The sequence below is a fragment of the Esox lucius genome, chromosome 4 (assembly GCF_011004845.1).
Source record: "Esox lucius isolate fEsoLuc1 chromosome 4, fEsoLuc1.pri, whole genome shotgun sequence".
In the NCBI taxonomy this organism is placed as follows: domain Eukaryota; kingdom Metazoa; phylum Chordata; class Actinopteri; order Esociformes; family Esocidae; genus Esox; species Esox lucius.
In genome coordinates this window covers 27107317-27131084 of record NC_047572.1, presented here as the reverse complement: position 1 = coordinate 27131084, position 23768 = coordinate 27107317, and the positions used below count along the sequence as shown (strand labels likewise).

Here is a 23768-nt window from a genome sequence, read left to right as displayed (position 1 = left end):
TCTGTTCCGTTTAAACTAAGGACACGAGCCCCTGGACCACACCTCAGGACTACCAGGCCCGAAAACTTGTAGCTGTCCCTGTACAAAGTCCTCCTGGTTGTGGCAGCTGATACCTGACAATTTCAGCTGCCACTCAGCTGACCATTCCGCTTTTCCCCTTTCCTTGTCCTGTTGTTGTTTGCTCTTTGGGGTTTCAGGCTGGATGTTTTGTAAAAGCACTTTGTGACAACAATTGATGTAAAAAGGGCTTTATAAAATACATTTCATTGATTGGTCTAACTATAATCGACCCTGAAAAAACAACATTTTCAATCGAAATCGCTGGGCAACCAAACAAGAAAAGAGTACTGTGTGTGAAGTGCTATTGTGTTCATGCCCAGTCGAGCTGGGAGGAATCAACAGAATCTGGAAGATTAATGAGGTCAAACTTTACAGCACACCAGTGAGAAGGTAAATACTTGAACAAGGCTTTGGTTCTCTTTGACAACCATGACAACAACATGGGGTCCTTTGAATGAAGTCATGGGGAGTTAATATATGTTTCTTTTTCATGGAAAGGCAACAAAACACATTGGAGAGCTAGAATCATGGGCAATCTTGCATAAGCTACTGTATGTACAGTTCAGGTAATTAATATAATCAATAAATCAACATCTCTTGAAGAATATAAAGAAAATATCCTATCACTGGATATAGTCTATCTTTGTTTGTTTTTTATCCCTGAATGATCTACAGAAGATCTGTAGCCTTATGGAGGGGTGTCAAGTCTGATGGAATGGACTACCAGTGCATTGTCCTGTCTGATGAAACTGTTTTATAGAGCACAAGGAGGGCTGGGCATGCAGCCAGAAAACATTTATCTTGCTGTCATCCTTTTACACTAAGTTTACAGTTCAATTATAAACAGAGCAGCAAGAGTGCCAGCTGCAGAGATATTCAGGACCAACAGAGCCACCCATTGGGAGTTAAGTGTTTGGTACTGTCAAGCCAAGACAGAGAAAACATGAGAAGCAGCAAGCATTTTCTTTCAACCCCAGTGGTGATTTTCTATTTAAATTATCCATCAGAAAATATTCCAGAGTTCATCCAGATGACGAGCAAATACTATATACTTAATTCCAACCAAAATACATAGTGTTTTTTAGGGTGTGTGCATTTGAAGGTACAAGTGTAACGCTGTTATATAATGACAGAGCAGATGTCATAAACTGTCACAAGAACTCAAAATCACTCAGGCATAACAACTGTCCTTACATGTATTGAAATAAAATTGTAACAGAGTAAAGTATGTTCTTAAGAGGACTGGACTGACATGGTATCTGACATTAAAGGTAGTTACAATCCACCAAACTGTTGCTTATTTGGTGTCCATTTAATAAATGCTGCTCACATTGAATCATAATGATTACATTTCTGAGCACTCATTATTGAGCAATGCAAAGAGGAACATCTGCTTATCACTGTATCATTCCCGGAGGTGGAAATCTGGAAGCTGTGCAAACAAAGAACACAATGTCTTAACCTTATATGGTCTTCGTCGAGTGAGTCACAATTTCTGAAAACTGCTGAAACAAAAGTCTGTCAGGATTCTTTCGTTGCACAAAATTATTGAATTGTTGATAAATACTTTCATTACAGTAGCTGATAACTGGGCCACATTTCTTGGTTGCAGGCTGTAAGGCAAAAGTTTACGGTTCCAAAATGCTTTTCCAGTCATGGAGGTTGAAATCACTTTTTATCCTCAACTAATCAGGTACTGATACAAAACATTGGTATCTTTCAGGGGTCTGTATATGTCAAGCATTTATTTAATTAATAAGCAGGTGAGACGTTTTCATTTGGAGGTTGGAAATTGAGAAATTGAGTGCAGATACAAATGCATGATTTGACTGACTTTGTGTAGACAGAATCTATTGAAAAGTCTACTTTGCTTTGGGTAATCAGTCTAGCTGTCAGGGAGGAACCAGCAGGATCTTGTAATTTCTTCCCTTATCTTTGCTGACTCAAACCGGGGCACAACTGCCAACCGAAAATGGAACTGTTTCAGTCTTCCGGAGTTGGAGAACTTGGGTTCAAACGTGCTCGGTCAAAACTGACCAGGCATCGTCAGTCATGGGTTTAAAATAAACATTAGTTCATGGTTCTGGTCATGATGAAAGTGATGGTGAGAAGAATGCGACAACACACGTGACAGTACATTACATCAGATGAGATCAACAGATAAAAGTAATGTCCAATTAAAATACATTTTATTTACAGCTTTCCTGCTAATAACTGGAATGTTATTTGATCAAAACAGTCGTGGATTGCACTTCGATTTTGCAGCCAGCCTCGCCCATGATTATTAATCACACACAGCACCGCCACCTGCTGGTAACTAGCTTAAACTGTATTTGTAGAGCAAATACTAAAAGTTGAGCTACTGTAAATGTAATGTACCAATGAACCACTCTTACAACAAAACCTTTAAGATAATACCTTCCATAGTAAGTTCTATACTCGCACTGGACCATAGCGAAAATAAAGGGTACTTTTATAAAATGTATGGTGTCAGAGGAATCTCTCACATACACACAGGAAACTCTTGGTCTTCTATTCCATCTGACGCACCGGAACCTCCTTAAAATGGACAGAGATGGAGGAGTCACACGATTCTAGAGAAAAGAAGGAGAATGGAAAGCGGGTAACAACAAAAGAAAGGCTGTAATGTTAATACAACTCAGAGAATAACTCACTAGTGGTTTCCAGCGTGTGTTCCAGCGTTGCCATCGGAGACGTCCTCTCTGCGCTGCGAGGATGGGGGCAGTCTCACGGCCAGTTCACCCAGGGTAGGCTTTACGTTAAAACGCTCTGGCGGAGAGAGAAACGCAGCTCTTCCTCCCAATTCAATCATATTACTTTTAATAGGAATAACACATCCCTTACATTCCCAGTGTCACGGTCTTTCTGAGACCCAACTCGGTTCCATCCTATCCGGATTATTTCGGGGCACTCACTGGGGTTCTGGGCTCTCTCGGCCGCCCTCCGCTCCAGGTGCATGTGGATGATAGCCTGCACCTTCCTCTGGTTGGTGGAGATGCTGGGCTCAGCTAGGACCTCAGTCAGTCGCAGGTTGTTCTTAATAGCCTTTGAGGCTGTTGCCCGAGCTACCATGGGTAGCTGCTCCTGGTAGTCCCTGTCTGTGAAGTCAATCTCTCTGTCTTGCAACCCTTTGATCCTGGGTAGTTATAAAACAGCCCAGTGATGGACAATGCTAATATATATTAGCTTTGATTAACCTCACATTTCAGAGGGGGTAAGGAAGGCACTTTAGATGGCAGACTGGAGAGTTTACAAAGGAATTAGTTATTTTTTAGGTTCTGAAATCAACAGATTTTGATTAAAAAACTATATTTAAAGAAACACATTTCACATGACATCCACAGTAGCTCCCCAGAGCTGAATCCCACAATAGTCCCCACTCAACTCTTCTTAATGTAAGTGTGGGGTTGAGAAACGTCACTCTAGGCCAGTCCAGTTTCCATGCATGGTTGACTGGTTGATGACCTTCCCTTAATAAAGTGTTGCTGGTGTTACAGCATGGCTCACCTCCTGTTAGTTAGGACAGTGTATATCTCCTGCACTAACAGCTCAGCTGCCCCTGGTTTGCAGTGGATGGTACCATCCATAGCCTCCTTCAGAAAATTGATGTTCTGTTTTGCTAGAAACTAAATACAGTACATAGTTACATTTTTAACAAAACATGAAAATGTATAATGCTGTAAAATGAGTCAATTTTAACCTCCACTTTAATTATTATACTTCATACTTATTATACTTGACTACGTGTGGTAATTGGCGATGCCCTTCATCCCTTACCCTCTCGATTTGTGCCCAGTTGCCTTGTTTGGTCGGAAGTGATGTCCCATTGTCATAGGAGTGCATTGGAAAGTCTTCTGGATAATACCAGGAGAACAACTCCGCCACAAGGAAGCCATTAGAAAAATCCCTGCGCAATAGAAAATGGGATAAGGATAACGCTACCTTTATTGTACCATGTGTTAGCGAATGTCTATGTCCCAAATGCAATAGAACCGGATATATTTCTTAATAACAGTCGATCAGCTTATATTGCATTAACAAATACATTTTACGACGGTTTAGATGAAATTTTCGAACAAATGTGCACTCACCTGCGCAGGTTCTTTGGAAAAAACGACAAATCCAGGCTTTGCAGCCACTTCAGAACTTCTCTTGGTAGTCCGGTCTTTTTGGGACGCGGGGCATAAGACATTGTTTTTATATTAGCTTTGATTATCGACGCACAAACTACTCACGCTTATGACATTACACGAATATATAACTTTTCCATTCCCACATTTTAGCTAAAGTCCTTCTTATATAGTACCGGCTTTTGTTGGCAATTACGGTAAATGACCTAGTTAAGCTAACTAGCCTACTAGCATATACAAAACATCTGACCTGTTTATCAACAGTTCCATGGTAACGGTCGGCCCTTCTTCTTTCTCCCATGTTGGTGAATGTTTTCGAGGTAAGGTACATCGTTGCCACCCAGTGGAAGCATTTTTTTTTTTTATTTACCAAACGCTTTGGTGTCAACCAACAAGAGGACCAAATATAGCTAAAACCGTACAGGCTAACTAATAAGACCTGTAAGCAAAATCCGTGAAGGACGAATAGCTCTGGTGAGCTCAGCAATCCGAAACTTGCAGCAGACAATGGCGACAGTACAAGCCTGCCATTGCATGAGCCGAGAAGATGCCAAGCATCTGGTGTGGTGACTGATTTCAGGCAGTTATTGATTTGAAATACAAACATTCAGGGCCAGTTTCGCAGACTCGGATTAAGCCTAGTCTAGGACAAAAAAATCAGGTTCAATAGAACACTCCATTGAGCTTGTTTTTGTAGTCCTACACTAGGCTTAATCTGTGTCTGCGAAACTGGTCCTTAGAGTGTACAGCCCCTTTCCCAGTAATGACGGATCGGGGCACTGTATATATTTTGAAGAATAATAATAATAATGCATGAGTGAAGTGTATTCAATGTTTTGACTAGATTTGTCACTGCAAAGGCACACATTTTCTAGTTTTATAGTCCATCTTTCCATCGTCAAATTGTTGCGAGTCTTTGTCCCAATCCCAAATGTTGCACCATCGATTTTTGTTTTAAGCTTCACATTTATAATATTTCTTTGTATCCAGAAAAAGTTACAAATGTCACTAATTGCATACATTTATTTGTACTACTAAATAATGTGTTACTGGCGGAGGAGAGGTAATAATTGATAAATTTCATTGGATTTTTTTGTGACCATAGAGAGTCAGGACACCCATTGGATGCCCCTGTGCAGGGCGATGTCTCCATGTGCTTGCTGCGTCAGACATCCTCCACCAATCCATGAAAGCGTTTGAGTTCCCATGAATGACTGACCCAAGAACGATGCCATCACCCTCATGCGACCTATGAGACTGTGATTCATCACATGTACTGAATATAGTTCCTGAGGCGCTTGGGCAGGGGTAGAGCCTTAATGAGATGAAACCTGTCACGGCCCAGACGGTCACGGATGACCTGTCGACACATCTGACTCAAGAGGCGCGGCGTGGCTGTCAAATGTGGGATAGAAAAAAAAAGGTTTGCACCAGAATACACTGTACACCAGAATACACTGCATCTAGGCTAGTTAACCATTGTTTGAACACATTATGCTACTTTTACGCCACCTTACCATTGGATTATTCTATACTATTCTAGACAATGACAGCCTTGCTGGACTGTAAAACAAAATGCAACGAGGCTGGCTGTGTAGTCGCTGATTTCAAAAGATGCTTGTGAAATGTCCCGAAGAGCTCACCCTCGTAGACCAGCAGGAACCCCTCCGTCAGACTGCTGGGAGGAGCGACGTCGACGGGTCTCTGTAACTCCATATTCCTGGCGTTGACATCGGCACCAAAGTCCAACAGCAGCTTCACAATGGCTGTGCTGTCCTTGCCAGCGGCAGCGTGCAACGGAGACTCCATGTATTTACCTTTCTGTACGTTTGCACCTGCACAAAGGGAAACACAAAGGTGGAACAATGATGGATTGAGTTCAAAGTAACTGGTCCTGTCGTTCCGTTGTTGGCTTAACATGAGGCGTTTAGGTTTAGTAAAATTATTCTACAGATATTAGTGCTGAGCTAACCCAGCAGGACTAAGCTAACAATATATTAGTGGCCGGGTGAGGTCTTAGTGAGAGAACAACAGATACCATGTCACCATTTGAGAGTACAGTCATAATCTTACCATCGGCTCTCGTTCATTATTCCTGGCTACTGTGCTTTGGCGGAGCAGAGGAGCACGTCTCACCTGCCCTCAGCAGCCTGCGGGCGCATTCCATTTCCTGGGAGACACAGGCGGTATAGAGGGGCGTTCCCATGTGGGGGGTGTCAAACTCCACGTCTGCTCCGGCTCTGACCAGGGCATCCACACACCTTCCACTGCCTGCCGACCGTGGGCACACACGTGGAAGTCAGTACCGTGCCCCTCACCATCACGGCTGAGGCGTCTAAAGACGCTGAATGGTGAGGACGTTGAGGGATCAGGATACTTAACATACCTTTACGGCAGGCTTCATGAATGGGCGATGGTTGGAACACCAAACCCTGTGGTTTGGCTCCGTTCTCCAGGAGGACCTCTGCACAGGAGACGCTGCCCACTGAGCATGCGTTGAACAGGGGGGTCACCCCGTCAATGGTGGTGACGTTCACCTGCACACAGTCGTATGTTAACTCTAACCCCTTAGCTGAATACACAACACCATTTTGGAATTTAGTAATAATTCTTATTCATTACTGTATCACTACACTGCTCGAAAAAATTAAGGGAACATGTAATCATCAGAGTATAACACCAAGTCAATTAAACTTAAGGGATATCAATCTGTCCCGTTAGGATGTTTAGGCGATTGTGAATCAATGTCACCTGTTTTGGTGCAAATGAAAGAGACAACAGGTGCACTGGAGAGGCAACAGCAAGACAACCCCCAAAAAGGGAATGGTTTTGCAGTTGGTGGGCACAGACACTTGCACTCTCCTGACTGATTCTTCTCTAGTTTAGGATTTTGCTAGTGTCCTTGACACTGCCAGTAGCATGAGGTGGTACCTGCAGCCCATTCAGGTTGCACATCCATACGTGCCGTCGCAAGAAGGTTTGTTGTGTCTCCCAGTACAGTCTCAAGAGCATGGAGGAGATACCAGTAGAGAGGCCATTACACAAGGATAGCTGGACAGGGCCATAGAAGGGCATCAAGTCAGCAGCAGGATCGTTATCTGCTCCTTTGTGCGAGGATGAACAGGAGGAGCACTGCCAGAGCCCTACAAAATGACCTCCAGCGGGCTACTGGTGTGCATGTTTCTGGCCAAACTGTCAGAAACAGACTGCATGAGGGTCCGACGTCCTCTAGTGGGACTTGTGTTCACAGCACCATACAGCTCAATTGGCAGGTCTGACATTGGTGCCCCACTCTCTTCACAGATGAGAGCAGGTTCACACTGAGCCCAGGTGACAGATGTGAAAGAGTCTGGAGACACTGTGGTGAACATTAAGCTGCCTGCAACATCATCCAGCATAACCGGTTCGGTGGTGGGTCAGTGATGGTCTGGGGAGGCATTTCCTTGGAGGGTCGCACAGACCGCCACATGCTAGCCAATGGTACCCTGAATGCTGTTAGGTACCTGGATGAAATCTTCAGACCCATCGTCAGATCTTACACTGGTGCTGTGGGCCCTGGGTTCCTCCTGGTGCAGGACAATACCCGGCCTCATGTGGCTGGAGTATGTAGGCAGTTCCTGGATGACGAAAGCATTGATGCCATTGACCGGCCCTCACATTTCCCAGACCTGAATCCAATTGAGAACCTCTGGGACGTTATGTATCGGTGCATCCAATGCCACCATGTAGTGTCACAGACTGTCCAGGAGCTCACTGATGCCCTGATCCAGGTCTGGGAGGAGATTCCCCAAGACACCATCCGCTCCTCATCAGGAGCGTGCCCAGATGTTGTCAGGAGTGCATACAGGCACGCGGGGGCCATACAGACTCCTGAGTCACATTATGAGTGACCCTGATGAAATTCACACAAGTTGGAACAGCCTGTGATTTCAATTGATTACAATGATTTTCGGTGTTGAGTTTTAATCCAGCTCTCAATCGGTTGGTGATTTTGGTTTCCACTGACCATTGTTACGTCATTTTGTTCTCCATGAATTACACAGTGTACAGTAAAGATTTTGATCTTTAATATTTTTTTGTTCATTGACACCCGATGTGTGATTTGGGGGTTCCCTTCATTCTTTTGAGCAGTGTATTTTCAGTGTTTTCTGCTGTTACATACATTGGCTCCTGCAGTGATCAGCGCTCTGACACACGCTACGTGGTTTCCAGCGCAGGCCTCGTGGAGAGGACTCACATGGTCTAGTGTCAGGACATTTACATTGTGGCCCTTAGGGAGAAAAAGAACACAATCCTAGTGGCAATCAATCAAACCCTATTGATATGGTCCTTTTTATTCATTTGGTTTTACAAATACTGTACATGGTTTTCAAAGTAGTTGCATTCATTTGAAGGTGCATTTCAGGTGAGACAAATAAATGAATAAAGAACTAGCACAGTGAGATTGGACTAGTACAAAAAAACGACAAATCAAAAGGATGAATACATAATACCATCATACTGAATTGAATTTGATTATATATTGGCTCACCTTTAAAATGAGATTTCTCAGGACCAGAAGACGACCCTGGCATGCAGCATCATGCAGGGGAGAACGGTCTGCCCAGGACCCTGCAGAAAACACAGACATGATGCATCATGCAGGGGAGAACGGTCTGCCCAGGACCCTGCAGAAAACACCAACAGATGCAAACATGATACATCATGCAGGGGAGAACGGTCTGCCCGGGACCCTGCAGAAAACACAGACATGATGCATCATGCAGGGGAGAACGGTCTGCCCAGGACCCTGCAGAAAACACCAACAGATGCAAACATGATACATCATGCAGGGGAGAACGGTCTGCCCGGGATCCTGCAAAAAACACAGACATGATTCATCATGCAGGGGAGAACAGTCTGCCCAGGACCCTGCAGAAAACACAGACATGATGCATCATGAAGGGGAGAACAGTCTGACCAGGACCCTGCAGAAAACACAGACATGATGCATCATGAAGGGGAGAACAGTCTGACCAGGACCCTGCAGAAAACACAGACATGATGCATCATGAAGGGGAGAACAGTCTGACCAGGACCCTGCAGAAAACACAGACATGATGCATCATGAAGGGGAGAACAGTCTGACCAGGACCCTGCAGAAAACACAGACATGATGCATCATGAAGGGGAGAACAGTCTGACCAGGACCCTGCAGAAAACACAGACATGATGCATCATGAAGGGGAGAACAGTCTGACCAGGACCCTGCAGAAAACACAGACATGATGCATCATGAAGGGGAGAACAGTCTGACCAGGACCCTGCAGAAAACAGACATGATGCATCATGCAGGGGAGAACGGTCTGCCCAGGACCCTGCAGAAAACACAGACATGATACATCATGCAGGGGAGATCGGTCTGCCCAGGTCCCTGCAGAAAACTCAAACATGCCCGTCTGCAACAAAACAACATCTGAAGGGGATTTTGATGTAGAACCCCCCCACCCCCCCATTTAAACTATAACCCTGGCATTGCTCTACCAGCTAAGTCACTCAGAACCACAAAAACTCACATGTCACCTGGCACACACACCTGGATCAATATCCAGAATAGCGCCAGATGTGTTCCAGATTGCATCATCACCGTTACTTCCTTCCATGTACTGGATCTTTAGCAGTGCTGAAAATATTTTATTTCCCTAATGTACTTTCACAAATGTGCAATACTGAACCAGTATGTCTGCACTGGAAAAAGCCATAAAGTGACCTGGCGTTTGGTCCACAGTCTTTTTTTAATAACCTAGTTGACGTAATAATCAGTGTCTAATAAAAGCCACTATAAATCAGGAACAAAACCGGTTCTGTGTGAACTAGAAGCTCCCTATCCAAGGACTAGGCATATTGGCACACCGTCAGTGACACGAGGCTTAAGGTTGTTTTGGTCTCCAGGTCTGTCTACAGAACACGCTCTGTCAGGAATGGAAACTGGAGCAACTGGGGCGGGGAGGCTCTGCTTCCCCGTTCTATTTATAGATCAGGGTCGTAATGAGCTTGACCAGTATGTGCTGTACATAAACAGTTACGTTTCAGGAACTTGTTATGGTAAGGAAAGTCAATGCAGCCGCGTGCATTATTCACAAAGCATTCTGTCATGAAGAATTATCTACTAAGTTCAAAATCCAACACCCAGAGGTTTTGGGACTGTGTTAGTATTTCCTACTATGCATAGCATTATCATTTGAATACAATCGACATCCTCCAAAGTATACATATTTTGATAGTAGATCCATGTTGTACAGTTGTGTGGATGCTACTTACTATGTCCTTGACCAAAATCATAGAACTCCGCGGATATCCTGGCTGCCTCCTTGCGGTTCCCCCTGATGATGTAAAAGTAAGACAGGCAGTTCAGACTTATCTTGATAAAAAGCTTGAAGCCGAACAGTGCCAGTATAGTGAGGTAAACATTTGAATAATGGAGCGACGCAAAAGGGTTCTCTGTTGCCTCTGTCATATTGCCCCCTCTTTTGAACATGGCTGATCTTCTGAGGGAACCACATGCCACTCTCAACGGATCCTCAAATGAACTTGCTGGTGTAATATTGTGCAGCTGCTGCTTCCTTGGACAAAATAGTGTCTCTCATTGTGGTCTTGCGTAGTGTAATTTCTATCATAGCCAATATTAATCTGTAATCATGATAAATAATAATAAATTGACCTAAATGTTTCACCATGTTTACTGGTACTAATTACAATATATTTTATGTGGTAAAATATGTTGTAACTATTAGTAGGATATAGTAAGAATAGTCATTTGGAGTATGAAGATGTATAGGTTGAGAGCACTTTAGATTCCAGGAACAAGCCCAATCAAACTGACCATGTTACTATCTCTTATATAGGTATTGTTGATATAAAATGGTGAGAGGTTTGAACAGATGACTGGGTAGAATATTGTATATGCAGCAGAGGGCAGTATAGTCAAAGATCTTAACTAATCCATGATAACCCACCCACGATCTGTTGTTTTCAATGGGAGGGTTGTGAAGATGAATGGGCGGAACCTAGGAAAGAAGGTGGAGAAAGTAAAGAACCAGGAGATGCTATTGGGCGATATTGGAGTGTTCGAGTCAGTGTTGCCAGATGTGATGGTTTCCCTGTAAATATGTCATTTTCCATGACAGTGTTCGGGCAAAAAATAGAGTCTGCGAGCTTTTTTCAATAAAATAAATGTGGCAACCCTGATTCGAGTATGTTTCTGTCAGGAACCGACAATGATCGATAATGGGGGCTATTTCGACCCTCCAGTCGACCTTTCAGGAAGCGTACAACGTTGCAGCCTCATAGGGCGAGGTGGAATCCCCCCGAAGTGGAAAAAGGAATATCATACAGTTATAGCCATCCCATTGTATCACGAGGTTGATTAATTTACACTGATTCCCTCTACACTCATCCTGACTTTCGTGACAAGGGCATTGAGCCCATCTCAGGGCAAATTTGGCTTTTAAAGTATCTCTGGAAAGGAATTCAGTTGAACGTTGATCTAACCATCAAAAACTGCACGAAATACGTGAACAATAATAACACTATTATTTCCTACACCCGAGATATGTATATTATTTCTTTTTAGAAATGTCATCTCCTTTGTATGATTTCTTACAGTCGGATTTCCTGGAACATAAAGCGCATGCGCTCATTATCTGAACTTTAATGGCGGGAATCCGGATGTTTTGATTTTAAAATCGGTGACATAGCCCCTCGTTTGTTTTCCATTTATTTATCGAATCGTTCGCAATACTTTATTTTAGATAGCTGGAATGGTAGAGGGTCCAGGATGCACACTGAACGGAGAAAAGATTCGTTCGAAGGTCCAGAGAGGACAAAAAGTGAAGAGATTCAGCGGAACCTTAACATCTAAAACACCCGTAGGTTTTTTGACAAACTTTACTATTGTATTGTAATGCCAACTAGTTGTTACGTGAACTAACAAACTATTTGTTGCAGAGAAATGCTACCAATATGAACAACTTCCAGGTCTTCCTTGGCTGTCAATATACAGGAGTGGAGACCCTTGGAAAGGAACTCTTTCTTTACTTTGGCCAAAGAGCTCTCAGGTATCGTTCGCTTTGGTTAACTCGCGGTTAAGTCGATGCGTTTGTTAAATATTTGCATTTAATTCCATTCCTTGTTGTCTGTCTTTTCACACTAATAGAGTCCACTTTGGTATGGATGGCTCTATGCGAATCAACCAAGCTGAGCAGAAAAGTAGGAAGGGATTACCCGCTGTGCTGGAGATCCACCTCACCAATGACACTGTCTGCTTCTTTGACTCCACTGTGGAAATCAGGTATGACATAATTATGCCAAGTTAATTCAAACAAAAGCTTGTAACCTCTTTCCTGGTAGTGAAGCACAAACAAATTTTTGCTCCTGAAATCAACTCGTACTGTAATGATTCGTCCATTAAATTCTGTCCTTTTCCACACCCCCCATGGCAGACTCTCTGAGGACTGTGAACAGAGAGTGAGAGCTATGGAGAGTCTGGACGTATGCTCCTCTAAGTTCATCTTCTCCCACGTGGAGGAGAGGATGAGGAGCCAGAGCCTTAGGATGCTCTGCGATGTGCTCCTAGACCAGGCCGTCCTACCAGGAGTGGGTAACATCATCAAAAACGAGGCCCTGTTTGACTCCGGTCTTCATCCTTCTGTCAAGGTGGGTAACGCATTACCGTAGAGCCAGCTCAGGTCATGATTTGGGTTGCCTTTGGCTTTGTTTTTTCATACAGATTATCAATTAGATGTTATACATTTTAATACAGCAAGATGTAAAATAGTTCTGTGACTGTTGTGCCCTTATGATTCAAAGCGACGATGCTGAATGTTTACATTTGATAAAATGGGTTAAGATTTCATGTTGGTGGTTAGAATGGACTTGAGTCAGTGGCGTGCATACAATTATAACAAATGACATCAACACCTTTCAGGTCAAGCAACTAACGGATACCCAGGTCCACCATCTTGTTAAAATGACACGAGATTTCTCGCTTCTGTTTTACAAGGTAAGCTACTTTTGGGTTTCACACTTCTATTTTACGAGGTAAGCTACTCTTGGCAAAGGCAATAAAAATATCCTATGTGCTAAATCAGGGGTTACCAACCTTTTGTCATTACAGTCCAATGCCCTGGAATGGCAGCTGGCTTGTGCAAAGAGTGCACGTGACAGTATTATTTTGGACTTTATAGTTACCAATTATCATATACAGCAGTGTTTCTCAACCCTGCTCCTGGACGCCCCTCTGCCCTCCCCGAACATACCTGATGCAGGGCAGGGGGGCGTCCAGGTTGAGAAACAGTGAATATGGTATTACGTCTTTTCATCTTCCCTGCAATGCTAATTCCTAGCTCCCAGCAACCGAAACTCTCCGCCAGCCTTCGCAAACTACAAGACCCTGTTGTTAAGAAACTCTGTTTAATTATCACTTGATTTCAACAGATACCCTGTAAAGTAGTGTTAAACCCATGGATTCGTCAGCCATCTCATTTTGCTTCTCTTCTTTTCCCTCAGTGCCGTAAGACAGGCTCTGCTCTCAACAAACACTACAAAGTGTACAAACGGCCTCACTGTGGTCAGTGCAATGGGGCCATCACGGTCTGTCGCCTCGGAGACAACGGGAGGATGACCTATTTCTGCAACCGTTGCCAGACTCTGGACCCAAGCGAGGTTAACCTGAGGTAAAGTCTAAATGTTATTAGGGCTTATATCTAGATTATTTTAATAAATATTTTAGTAGTATTTGTTTTATTTTGTCTATCGAAAATGTGTATACACTGTGTGTGTGTGTGTGTGTGTGTGTGTGTGTGTGTGTGTGTGTGTGTGTGTGTGTGTGTGTGTGTGTGTGTGTGTGTGTGTGTGTGTGTGTGTGTGTGTGTGTGTGTGTGTGTGTGTGTGTGTGTGTGTGTGTGTGTGTGTAACACACACACACACACCAAAAGGTTCCATCCTATGCTATGGCTCTAGTGTTGTTAGAGAATGCTAGATATGTAATTATTACCTCAGAATGGCTATAATATTCCACAGAACGTTTTGAAAAGGCTATGTTTAATCCACACAGACCATTCTTTTTTTCTTAATGACCAAAGGCTGCTTTTAAAAAAAAAAAAATTCTAGACATGAATGTATTTCCCACATGTCTTGGCAGTAACAGCCTCTGGTCGCTCAAGATTGGCTCCCAAATGGTGCCTGATGCAATAGTTTTTAATTTAAGCTGATTCAGGTGTGATCATGATTAATTGATTGAAATGTGATCATAATTATTTGCATCAATCTGCTCAAGACTTCCTAAATGCCCCCATCCTGCTGGTGTAAGCTAAACAGCGCACAAGCACATAAAATCACTATTCAGGCCATGAATGAGAGAGAACATTTCATTTCCAATAGTTCAACTCAGTTGGAATGCTGTTTTCAGGTCTATTAAAATCGTGGGTTTATAAAAAATGCATAACATATATTTCCGTTTTAATGTTCCGTTCATTGGCACAAAATGGAGTGTAAACAAACCTCGAGCAGTACCATCATTTGAATGAGCTGATGTGTTACTTTATGCTGGTTCAACTCCTGGTCAGTCATGGCGCATGCAAAGTATGTCATCACGGCAGGTGGTCTGACCCGAAGTCCTGTCAGACCCAAAGTTCTTATTGGAGGCATTCTTGTATCGTTTACAACTGTGCAGGTGCAATAAAAGCGTAACGCAAACGACGCCAAGTACCGGTGAAGAACTAGTGGGTGTATTTTCAAAGCACGTTGACCTTGTCCTCTCCGTGTATTCTTTAGCAAGCTCCCAACCAGGAATACTTCAGTTGGCTGGACGTACCAAGGCGACATGAGCAGCAATGACCACGTGGCCAAGAAGGAGGAAGAGGAGTGGGCCTGTCAACTCTGCACTCTGATCAACCAGCCAAGGAGCAAGGCCTGCGACGCCTGCCTGACACCAAGGCCTGAGGGTGGGTAGCCCGCCCCTTTAACGTGCACCCTATGTAATCCCATTGAAGGCTAATCTCAAATACCCAGGACTCAGGAATAGGTTGTATTGGTGTGTCTGGAGAGGGGACTAAGGGCAGGTTTCTCTGGCACAGAAACGGCATCATACTGAATTAATAAAGCATTGTCAACGGACAATGTCAATTTAGTTTCCCAACTTAACAGCGTTAAGGCCAAAAATACACCTCCCAAAACTTTATAATGACAATGTACCAACAGTTTTCCCTACTTTCTTCGTTTCCTCCACAGTCCCCAAAGAGGCTTTCACCCCAGAGAGTTCACTCTTCACCAGTGGTCTCATCAAGTACCCCTGCAATGCTTTTACAAAACCACCAGAGGGCATCAAAGTCAATCGCAGGGCTGTGTTCGGGACCAGCACCCTGATGTTCACTGACCTCAGCCCTAAGACGAATCCCGTCAACGTTCCCCCTCCTCTGTCTTCCACCAACAGTCAATTAAATTCCTTGGCCACGGCAAGAGGTTTAAATAAGCAATACGTCTGTCATGGCAAAACTAGTGGTCCCAATTATGCCTCTGGTGGCTGGCAGGACAGGAGCTTGGAGCTCTCCAAAGGGGAATCAACAGGGGCCTCCTGCAGTCAGCCGCATAAGAAAATAAGGCTTGATCACGGTCTTGTTTCCACTGGTAACATACCCAAAAATGGAAACTACTCAAGGTGAGTCATTGGTGTTTTTTGGTATTCATGAGTAAAAAAAAAAGTTATAATTGTGTAGGTTTGATTTCTTTCCTCAGTAACTGGTGGTGGGAAGTGTCCTGTCCTCCTATGTACATTTACAGATTCTGGGACTTGAATGATAGTAATATTTTTTTAAACCCCCCCCCCATTTGGACTGGATGAGTTCTGGTGACATTCTTTCAAATCGACACATTTTGTCTCGCCAACAGTTCACCCCAAATTGGAGACTATCTTTAAGGAGCATACTCTGTGGGTCGTGTTTTAAAGAAAATGTTGCCTGAACATTTTGAAACACAACCTTTTCATTGATATAAGTTGTAACTTATTTCAATAACGTTGTATGCTGCAACAAATAATTAGATTTTTATTAAAATGACAAAATTCTCCAGTTCCACTACCAGGTGCTCCTTTTATTTTGTGACCGTGCGTTTGATAATTAATCTGACAACAGACTTTTCTGCTCTCAGCCCCACTCAAATCAAAGCACCAACAGGGGGTACAACAAAGTCCCCTCCCAAATGCCCTTGCTGTGTCTCCCATGGTCTTCCCAGTGTGCTCCGAGTGGTCACCAAGCAGGGAGAAAACAAAGGAAGACAGTTCTTCACCTGCTCGCTCCCCAGGGAGAGACAATGCAACTTCTTTGAGGTAAGAATGATGAGGGAATTTGTTAGAGCTGTGTTATGTCTGGTAGTTCTTGGGGCCGGGTTATGTCTGGTAGTTCTTGGGGCCGGGTTATGTCTGGTAGTTCTTGGGGCCGGGTTATGTCTGGACGTTCTTGGAGCCGGGTTATGTCTGGACGTTCTTGGAGCCGGGTTATGTCTGGACGTTGTTGGGGCCGGGTTATGTCTGGACGTTGTTGGGGCCGGGTTATGTCTGGACGTTGTTGGGGCCGGGTTATGTCTGGACGTTGTTGGGGCCGGGTTATGTCTGGACGTTGTTGGGGCCGGGTTATGTCTGGACGTTGTTGGGGCCGGGTTATGTCTGGACGTTGTTGGGGCCGGGTTATGTCTGGACGTTGTTGGAGCCGGGTTATGTCTGGACGTTGTTGGAGCCGGGTTATGTCTGGACGTTGTTGGGGCCGGGTTATGTCTGGACGTTGTTGGGGCCGGGTTATGTCTGGACGTTGTTGGGGCCGGGTTATGTCTGGACGTTGTTGGGGCCGGGTTATGTCTGGACGTTGTTGGGGCCGGGTTATGTCTGGAAGTTGTTGGGGCCGGGTTATGTCTGGACGTTGTTGGGGCCGGGTTATGTCTGGACGTTGTTGGGGCCGGGTTATGTCTGGACGTTGTTGGGGCCGGGTTATGTCTGGACGTTGTTGGGGCCGGGTTATGTCTGGACGTTGTTGGGGCCGGGTTATGTCTGGACGTTGTTGGGGCCGGGTTATGTCTGGAAGTTGTTGGGGCCGGGTTATGTCTGGACGTTGTTGGGGCCGGGTTATGTCTGGACGTTGATAAAGCTGGATTATGCCGCACTTTGTGGGGAAGCCGGCAGGGCCGCGCTTTGTGGGGAAGCTGGGAAAGTTTGGTTGTAGGCTATCACTAATGCTTATAGTGCATTAGTATTATAACTATAAATTACTATTTAATTTACCATCAGTATTTTCTATCAGTTGTCACACTATCAGTCACAAGTGATGAACGTTGTTGCTCGCACTGGATTCCAACACGTGAGAGGCTGTGTCTTTAACCAGTACGCTACGGAATATTTCGCTAGACACCATTAAGCATTTTGTTAAACTTACTAAAGTTTACCTCCACCACAAATGGCATGTATGAAATGTATGGCTTTTACCACTGTCCTCTTTAACAGCTTATTTGCCAGTGATAGGCTTACTAGTATCTACTAACTTACTACTTGGAATAGTCATAAGAATTAAGCAATGGCTAGCGAGACTGAAGATGAATTTTACATTGCCAAAGCTATTTAATTTCATGGGACAGCAATGTTCGTTTTTCTTTCATTCATGTATGACATTGATACAATAACTATCAGTATAGGTGACGAAACCCAAGGGATTGTGATCTAGCCTGTATTACCCCAAAAAGCATGCACTTGCAAATACTTCGAAAAGCAACCAGAAATTGTTTTATTTCAGGCTTACTATAACGTAGCTCCTGGCAGTAGCCAGTGAAGTTTTTGTCAATCCGGAAGACAAATCCTAATGCATAATTGGTTTTAACTGTGACTAGATTTGAACGCGGGACATCTTGTTTGACAGCCCGAGACTCTATCCACTATGCTATTTAACAATGGTCTGCCTGTCTTTCTGCCTTTGCCATTGTAACCTTTTTAATGTTTAATCAAAAATAATATGATATTTCAATAAAAAATACAAACGATTTGAATGATTAAATAAATGTGCCTATGTATTTGTCCACATCTATAAATAGATTTTAAAACAACATATCAATCCATTGCTCTAGCAAGGCAACATACAGTATATATCTTTTTAAATAGGCTTTTAGATTTAGCTCCCTTTGTGTTCTGAACCTGACTTAAGTCCTTTGCTCTGTTTGTTTGTTTCTTAGGGTTAGTTAGAACAGTACCACGGAGGAAGTTAACCTGAAGTACTTCACTCTCTTTTTTTATAGTCTGTTTTCACTATAAAATAAAAGCCAAAAGCGGCGGGGCCCTGAATGGTTTGGCTGTAAAGTCAGGGCCTCTCCGCTGTGTTATTGTGAGATTAGGGGTCCTTTGGAGAGTGGAGAAATTGGCCAGCACCGTCAAGGTTTGGGGATTAATACTTGAATGTGGTTGCCTTCTCTCGTCGCGCTCTCTGTGAGCTCAATCCCTGTAGAAGGCTGGAGAACGCTTTTTTTTTTTGGTCCAGCATTTAAGGATTCTGGTGGTGACTTCCCGATTGAGCCTACAGCATGATAAGTGCTAGAACGACATTGGGTATACTTCGAAAGACACATAACATTAACTGTCCCAAGTCTGCTGGAAGTTTCTATAAAAAGCAATGCTTTAATCATTTGGCAGAAATATAGTGCTTAGACCCGATACTCTTAATCTTCGCTCTGACTCCTCAAACTGCTGGGAGTCCCACAGAATGATTTGTGCCTTGATATAAAGTTCGGAAAGGTCAGTTCAATTTGTCCCACTGTTGCGGTTGCTTTTTGTTACCCAGCCTGTCCCTACACTAAGATGACAACAGCAGAGCACATTGAATGTTAAAATACATTCACACAACAATATGTTTACCATAGTTTTAATACCTGTGCCCCAATATAGCTGTTCATCTTGCAGTTTTCAAAAAATGGGGGGGTGGGGGTGGTTACTTTGATCGGGGGCTTTATTTGTCAAGCCACAGTCCGGCTTATCTTGCCCTGCAGCACCCATCATTCCATCGCAGCAATTATTTCAGAAGAAAGGGAATCTGGACGAGCTTTATATGTGGGAGTGCTTTGTATCCTTGGGTTCTTGTGTTATCTTTAAACTTTAAGTGAAACATATTTGTGGTTCTTTATGACTTCAGATCAGGCCCAAATATCTTAAATTCGGTTTATGTGTCCAGGTAGGTTAGGACATTGTTCTGTGAGGTACAGTTCTATTGGCATAAATGTTTGGCTCCAGTGAGTTGACATGGCTGTGAATTCCATGTGACCACGGGTGTGAATAAGACTGTTTGGCCTTGTATTTACTTTGGGTTAGGGAAAAGTGAGTGTTTTCATCTGTGAAATAGTAATTAAAATACTTGGCCACATTTATGAGGGTTTGCATTGAGTGCGCCATCTTCAATGAAAGACTGGTCTCTGAATTGGTCTTTCTCCACATTATTCAATATAAAGTACTTCAATGTCATCATTCCACCCCTTAGCATTTTTTTATTATTTATCTTAGTTTTATAATGGGTTTTTCTTCTAAGTTTAGACACCGTTGCTCAGTCTACAGGATTCTTGCCAATCACATTGGCTGCTAGTGGTATGAACCACGACCTTTGAGTAATGTCTTTCACCCATACAGGTTTTTTTTCGTTTTTTTTGTCCATCTATGACACTTCACTGTTCTAGCGGTTTGTTTCATCACTAACCACTTGTTCCTTAATTGGTGCCATTTCTTGGCTTGAATTGCTGAATATTCCTCCTAAACATTGTGGGCACTACATTATTGTGTATCAGCTTGAAATCACACTCCAAATATTTAATTAAGATTAAGATTTAATACGGGTAAAAGAAAAAAAAAAGATATTGGCACCCTTGCATTCAGTACCTTGTATACCAGTTGCCAAGACAACAACACAGTGTCTTCTGTTGGGTTTTATGAGGTGTGAAAACACAGCTAGGGATCTAGGAGCGTTCGTCCATGCAGAGTCTTTCCAGATCCTCCAGTCTTTCGTCCTTGCCCGTGGACTCTCCTGTACAACTCTGATGTGTAGGAATGTTCCGGATCATTGTAATGCTGGACAAGCTGACACTGACCCAGTTTTAGCCTCCTGGTAGAGGCAAGCAGATGGTTTTTGACAGTGACCGTGATGCCATGTATCTTAACTCGACAACATCACATGTCCGCTACCATTCTTCACAGTGGGGATTAGGTTATTTCTGCACCTTTGGTGTTTGGGGCAGAAAAGCTTTTGTCCCATCTGACCATAGAACTTGGTTCTTGTGGTATAATGATGGAAATATACAGCAGGTGTCAACTTTCTAGGTGTACTACTTGTCGTGACTTGTTTGTTTGAGAAAAAGATTTATTACAGATGAATGACTAATGACATTTGTGCATATATTTCTTCGCTTATCTTTACCAAGAGTGAATAATATTGGAGGACACATTTGTACATATTTTGGTTACTGCATCCTGTAAGTGTGGACATAATAATAAAAAGACAAATGTTTTTGCAGCTTTAGTACGAAACAAAATAATGAAAATGTGAATCAGATTGTTCCTGTAGTGTTTGGAAACACCCTGGTATGTTTTTCAATATATTGAACTAGGTTGCAGGCAGTGGTTATGGTTCGAAGCTTCCTATTGAATGGACAATTTGGTGACAACCTGTCAAGCATTTCACATATTATCTAGATACCATTAGCAGCTCTATGTCAGCTACCCACAGAATAGGCTTTAAATGAAATGGCTGAACCTGCAACCAGAAGGCTTCGATAATATTTAGCATGAGGTGTTCTTGGAGCTTCACAGAAATATGGCTCTGGACATAAAAAAACAACTCCATGTATTTCTTCTGTAATTTCTATGGATGTTATTTACCTTTACTGCTACTGTAGCAGAGATCCAAGCGACGCTCAGATTGCCTATATGTCACAGGATGCTATTGTATTCATGAACGTTATTTCTAACAGTATATTAGTACAGACTTTTTATTTTTTATTTTTTATCCCTTACTAAGAGGGTCATAACAGAGAGGTAGGATGCTGAAAACAAACCATGCATGAAACTATTCCCCTTTTCAATCAGTCAGTCAGTCTGAGGTGTGAAGTCCCTGCATGTCACCAATTACATTGTAGATTGCGTCACAATTTTTTTGCGGGTATAAGGCAATTTCCCTTCGCTCACTGTGTTCGTTCATGGCTGAGATTTGTCATTTCCATCTGTGAGCTTCGGTGTAGTCTGTGTTGAGGAAGATGTTTTTATTTTCTCTGGTTTCTTTCTGTAACAGCAATCTTGTCAGTGTGCCTCAGGATATTACCACTATCGACTGGGGGGGTCACCTGTGCCAGAGTTTGAGTTCTGTGGCATGTTCCGCCTCAGTCCTCCTATGATCAGTGCATCAACAGCTTTAGATAAGCTTCACTTTCTCCTCGGACTCCTTTGTGTCTGAGGAGAAATGGAGACTGTGGGACTCCTCCGTGTCTCAAATGGAGACTCGCTACATTATTTTGACTGTTCTTCTAGACACTTGTAATTTCCTGCATTGCTCTCCTAGAATGTTTTTATTTTCTCCAATCCCAATTTCCTGATTCGTCAGTTTGCATTTATGGCTCGTCTCGTTGCAACAACACCAAGTGGGCAGCAACAGAAGCCTAGTGGTCAAGTGTTCTGCCAGTGAACTAAAGGTTGCTGGTTATAATCTCCAAGCCGACCAGGTGAAAAACCACTACCCTATGCCAGACCCTCTGGCACTGTTGGTGTTCCACCGCCAGGATTTGAACATGGTCGCTGCAGTGGTGCAGCTAAACAGTGACTTAGACCACTGCACCACTGGGGCCCACGTTCACTGCAGCGCTGTCATCAAATCACTGAGACGCTGGTGTCTCTTCATGCGGAGTCTGAATCAGCGATCAGGTTTCTACACCTCTTCAGCTCGTCATCATTCCTTTTTAAAAATGTTTCCTTTCTACTGGACACGATTTGCTGAGTAAACCAGAGTTTGGACAAAGCTTTTGATGCTGTTCTGCAGTTTTAATGGCTGTGTTGGTTTATGAGATCTTTCACATTTGTAGTGAGTTGTCACTTTCCAGCTTTGGCTGGAAATAGTAATGCAGGTTAATTGATATTAATATACCCCAATGTTACGGCCCTAGAGAAATAGCACATACCCATACACAATATCTATAATATAACCTGCATTCTGTCTATTGGCTAGTTGTTTCCCCTTAATTGGGGTGAATCATTTTGAGGTTATTGTCTAAGCTCTAGATGTTGGTTGCTATTTGTCATGTGCATTAATAAACAGGTTAATTTAAAAGGAACACAAATACTGTATGTCTTAATGTTTGAGATGTTGAAGACTAGCCAGCAAAAACTGTGCTTTCAGAATGACTGTATTTTCTGTCTTATTTCCTTAGTGGGCAGATGCACATTTCCCATCCTGTCACCATGCAAAACGCAGCCTGATGAGGACTGTACTTAAACTAGGACCAAACAACGGACGTAACTTTTACGTCTGCAGTTTCCCAAAGGGCAAGCAGTGTGAGTTCTTCCAGTGGGCAGAAAACGGTCCAGGAATCGCTGTCCTTCCTGGTTGCTGATGGAGTGGGGAATCTTACAGAACCTTTGACCAGCTCTGCTTTTTGCAATAATTATATGAATATATAATGTCTTACTGTGTCTCTGTTAAAGATGTAGTCTGGGACTCTTGTTTAAAAAAAATTAAAATAAAGCTTTTTTTTTTTTACAAACCTCCCATTTTGGGTGGAATGTGAAATGTTGTTTATATGTGCATAATCTATAACATGTTATAGGAATTTGTCTTTAACTCCTTGTTTTGCTGTGATGAGTTAGATTATTTGCATGCATCATTGATGATGTAAGAATTAGTTTGCTTTGTATGTAACAGGATTTTAAATGTAATTAATCCTATGGGTTATGGAATTATTAATAAAAAGCACTTTTACAAGTTCTGGCAGTTAGCAGATGCTCTAATCTAAAGCAGTTTACAGTTCGTACATTAAGAATGTCAAATCAATATTATATTAATACAATCGCTCTTGGCATTTTTAATTACAACTTACTAAATGCAATCAGCATAGTCAGTGCAAACTCTGGAGACAAGTACAATACACAAACATAAGTAGCTATATAATGAACATTTGGGTCAAAATTATTTCTGTATTTATTAAAACAAATATTCAAACGATTGAGATTCAAATCAATGACTCATTACTTCATCACATAGGCGCCGATACCGTGGGTGCTCCGGGGCTCGAGCACCCACGGAAAATAGCGAGCACCCACGAAAATACCGAGCACGAGCACCCACGTGTGCCAGTCCGCCAGTAGGCTACATTCATTTAAAATTAAACTTGCCGTTGGTGATATGTAAAGCGTCTGTCACACTGTGATTGGTTATGTCGATGTTAGTGACAGCGACATAACCAGTCGCCTGCTCCGGGTGCTCCCTATCCACCAATCACAGCGTTTCTCAGATGAAAAAATGCCAC

At 43.0% G+C, this 23768-nt stretch overlaps 3 protein-coding genes across 5 annotated transcripts; 1 reads left to right on the top strand and 2 right to left on the bottom strand.

Annotated features, from left to right (window-relative positions):
* Positions 1-384: 384 nt before the first annotated feature.
* On the bottom strand, positions 385-5133 carry spata4 (spermatogenesis associated 4). Of its 3 annotated transcripts, none has more exons than XM_010899754.3 (7): positions 4462-5133; positions 4173-4246; positions 3859-3988; positions 3589-3707; positions 2997-3217; positions 2736-2850; positions 385-2619 (listed from the first exon to the last, which is right to left on the bottom strand). In XM_010899754.3, coding segments are annotated over exons 1-7 (1017 nt in total). In that variant the 5' UTR covers positions 4819-5133; the 3' UTR covers positions 385-2618. The 3 variants fall into 3 exon arrangements, with proteins under 3 accessions (XP_010898056.2, XP_010898049.2, XP_012989025.2); XM_010899747.3 differs by having other exon boundaries at positions 724-2654; XM_013133571.3 differs by lacking the exon at positions 4462-5133 and having other exon boundaries at positions 724-2654; positions 4173-4455.
* Positions 5134-5216: 83 nt separating this feature from the next.
* On the bottom strand, positions 5217-10994 carry asb5a (ankyrin repeat and SOCS box containing 5a). Its single transcript, XM_010899734.3, has 7 exons — positions 10512-10994; positions 8743-8822; positions 8374-8481; positions 6598-6748; positions 6348-6482; positions 5855-6046; positions 5217-5606 (listed from the first exon to the last, which is right to left on the bottom strand). The coding sequence occupies exons 1-7, from the start codon at positions 10726-10728 to the stop codon at positions 5479-5481; spliced, it is 1011 nt and encodes a 336-aa protein (XP_010898036.1). The 5' UTR covers positions 10729-10994; the 3' UTR covers positions 5217-5478.
* A 535-nt stretch (positions 10995-11529) lies between these two features.
* neil3 (nei-like DNA glycosylase 3) lies at positions 11530-23403 on the top strand. Its single transcript, XM_010899766.3, has 10 exons — positions 11530-12118; positions 12198-12307; positions 12406-12540; positions 12692-12905; positions 13177-13251; positions 13758-13924; positions 15024-15193; positions 15480-15906; positions 16395-16572; positions 22674-23403. The coding sequence occupies exons 1-10, from the start codon at positions 12011-12013 to the stop codon at positions 22854-22856; spliced, it is 1767 nt and encodes a 588-aa protein (XP_010898068.2). The 5' UTR covers positions 11530-12010; the 3' UTR covers positions 22857-23403.
* Positions 23404-23768: the final 365 nt, after the last annotated feature.

What these genes read in the sequence shown, in the direction of transcription:
- neil3 (XM_010899766.3), top strand. Translation starts at nt 12,011, where the DNA reads ATGGTAGAGGGTCCAGGATGCACACTGAACGGAGAAAAGATTCGTTCG. An exon ending in TCTCGCTTCTGTTTTACAAG is followed by an intron (nt 13,252 to 13,757) that starts GTAAGCTACTTT and finishes CTTTTCCCTCAG; the next exon opens with TGCCGTAAGACAGGCTCTGC. An exon ending in CCTGACACCAAGGCCTGAGG is followed by an intron (nt 15,194 to 15,479) that starts GTGGGTAGCCCG and finishes TTTCCTCCACAG; the next exon opens with TCCCCAAAGAGGCTTTCACC.
- asb5a (XM_010899734.3), bottom strand. Translation starts at nt 10,728, where the DNA reads ATGTTCAAAAGAGGGGGCAATATGACAGAGGCAACAGAGAACCCTTTT. An exon ending in TCATGAAGCCTGCCGTAAAG is followed by an intron (nt 6,483 to 6,597) that starts GTATGTTAAGTA and finishes CACGGTCGGCAG; the next exon opens with GCAGTGGAAGGTGTGTGGAT. An exon ending in CCGCAGGCTGCTGAGGGCAG is followed by an intron (nt 6,047 to 6,347) that starts GTGAGACGTGCT and finishes CCCTTTGTGCAG; the next exon opens with GTGCAAACGTACAGAAAGGT.
- spata4 (XM_010899754.3), bottom strand. Translation starts at nt 4,818, where the DNA reads ATGTTTGTATTTCAAATCAATAACTGCCTGAAATCAGTCACCACACCA. An exon ending in ACTGTCCTAACTAACAGGAG is followed by an intron (nt 3,218 to 3,588) that starts GTGAGCCATGCT and finishes ATAACTACCCAG; the next exon opens with GATCAAAGGGTTGCAAGACA. An exon ending in CGAGAGAGCCCAGAACCCCA is followed by an intron (nt 2,851 to 2,996) that starts GTGAGTGCCCCG and finishes TCTCTCCGCCAG; the next exon opens with AGCGTTTTAACGTAAAGCCT.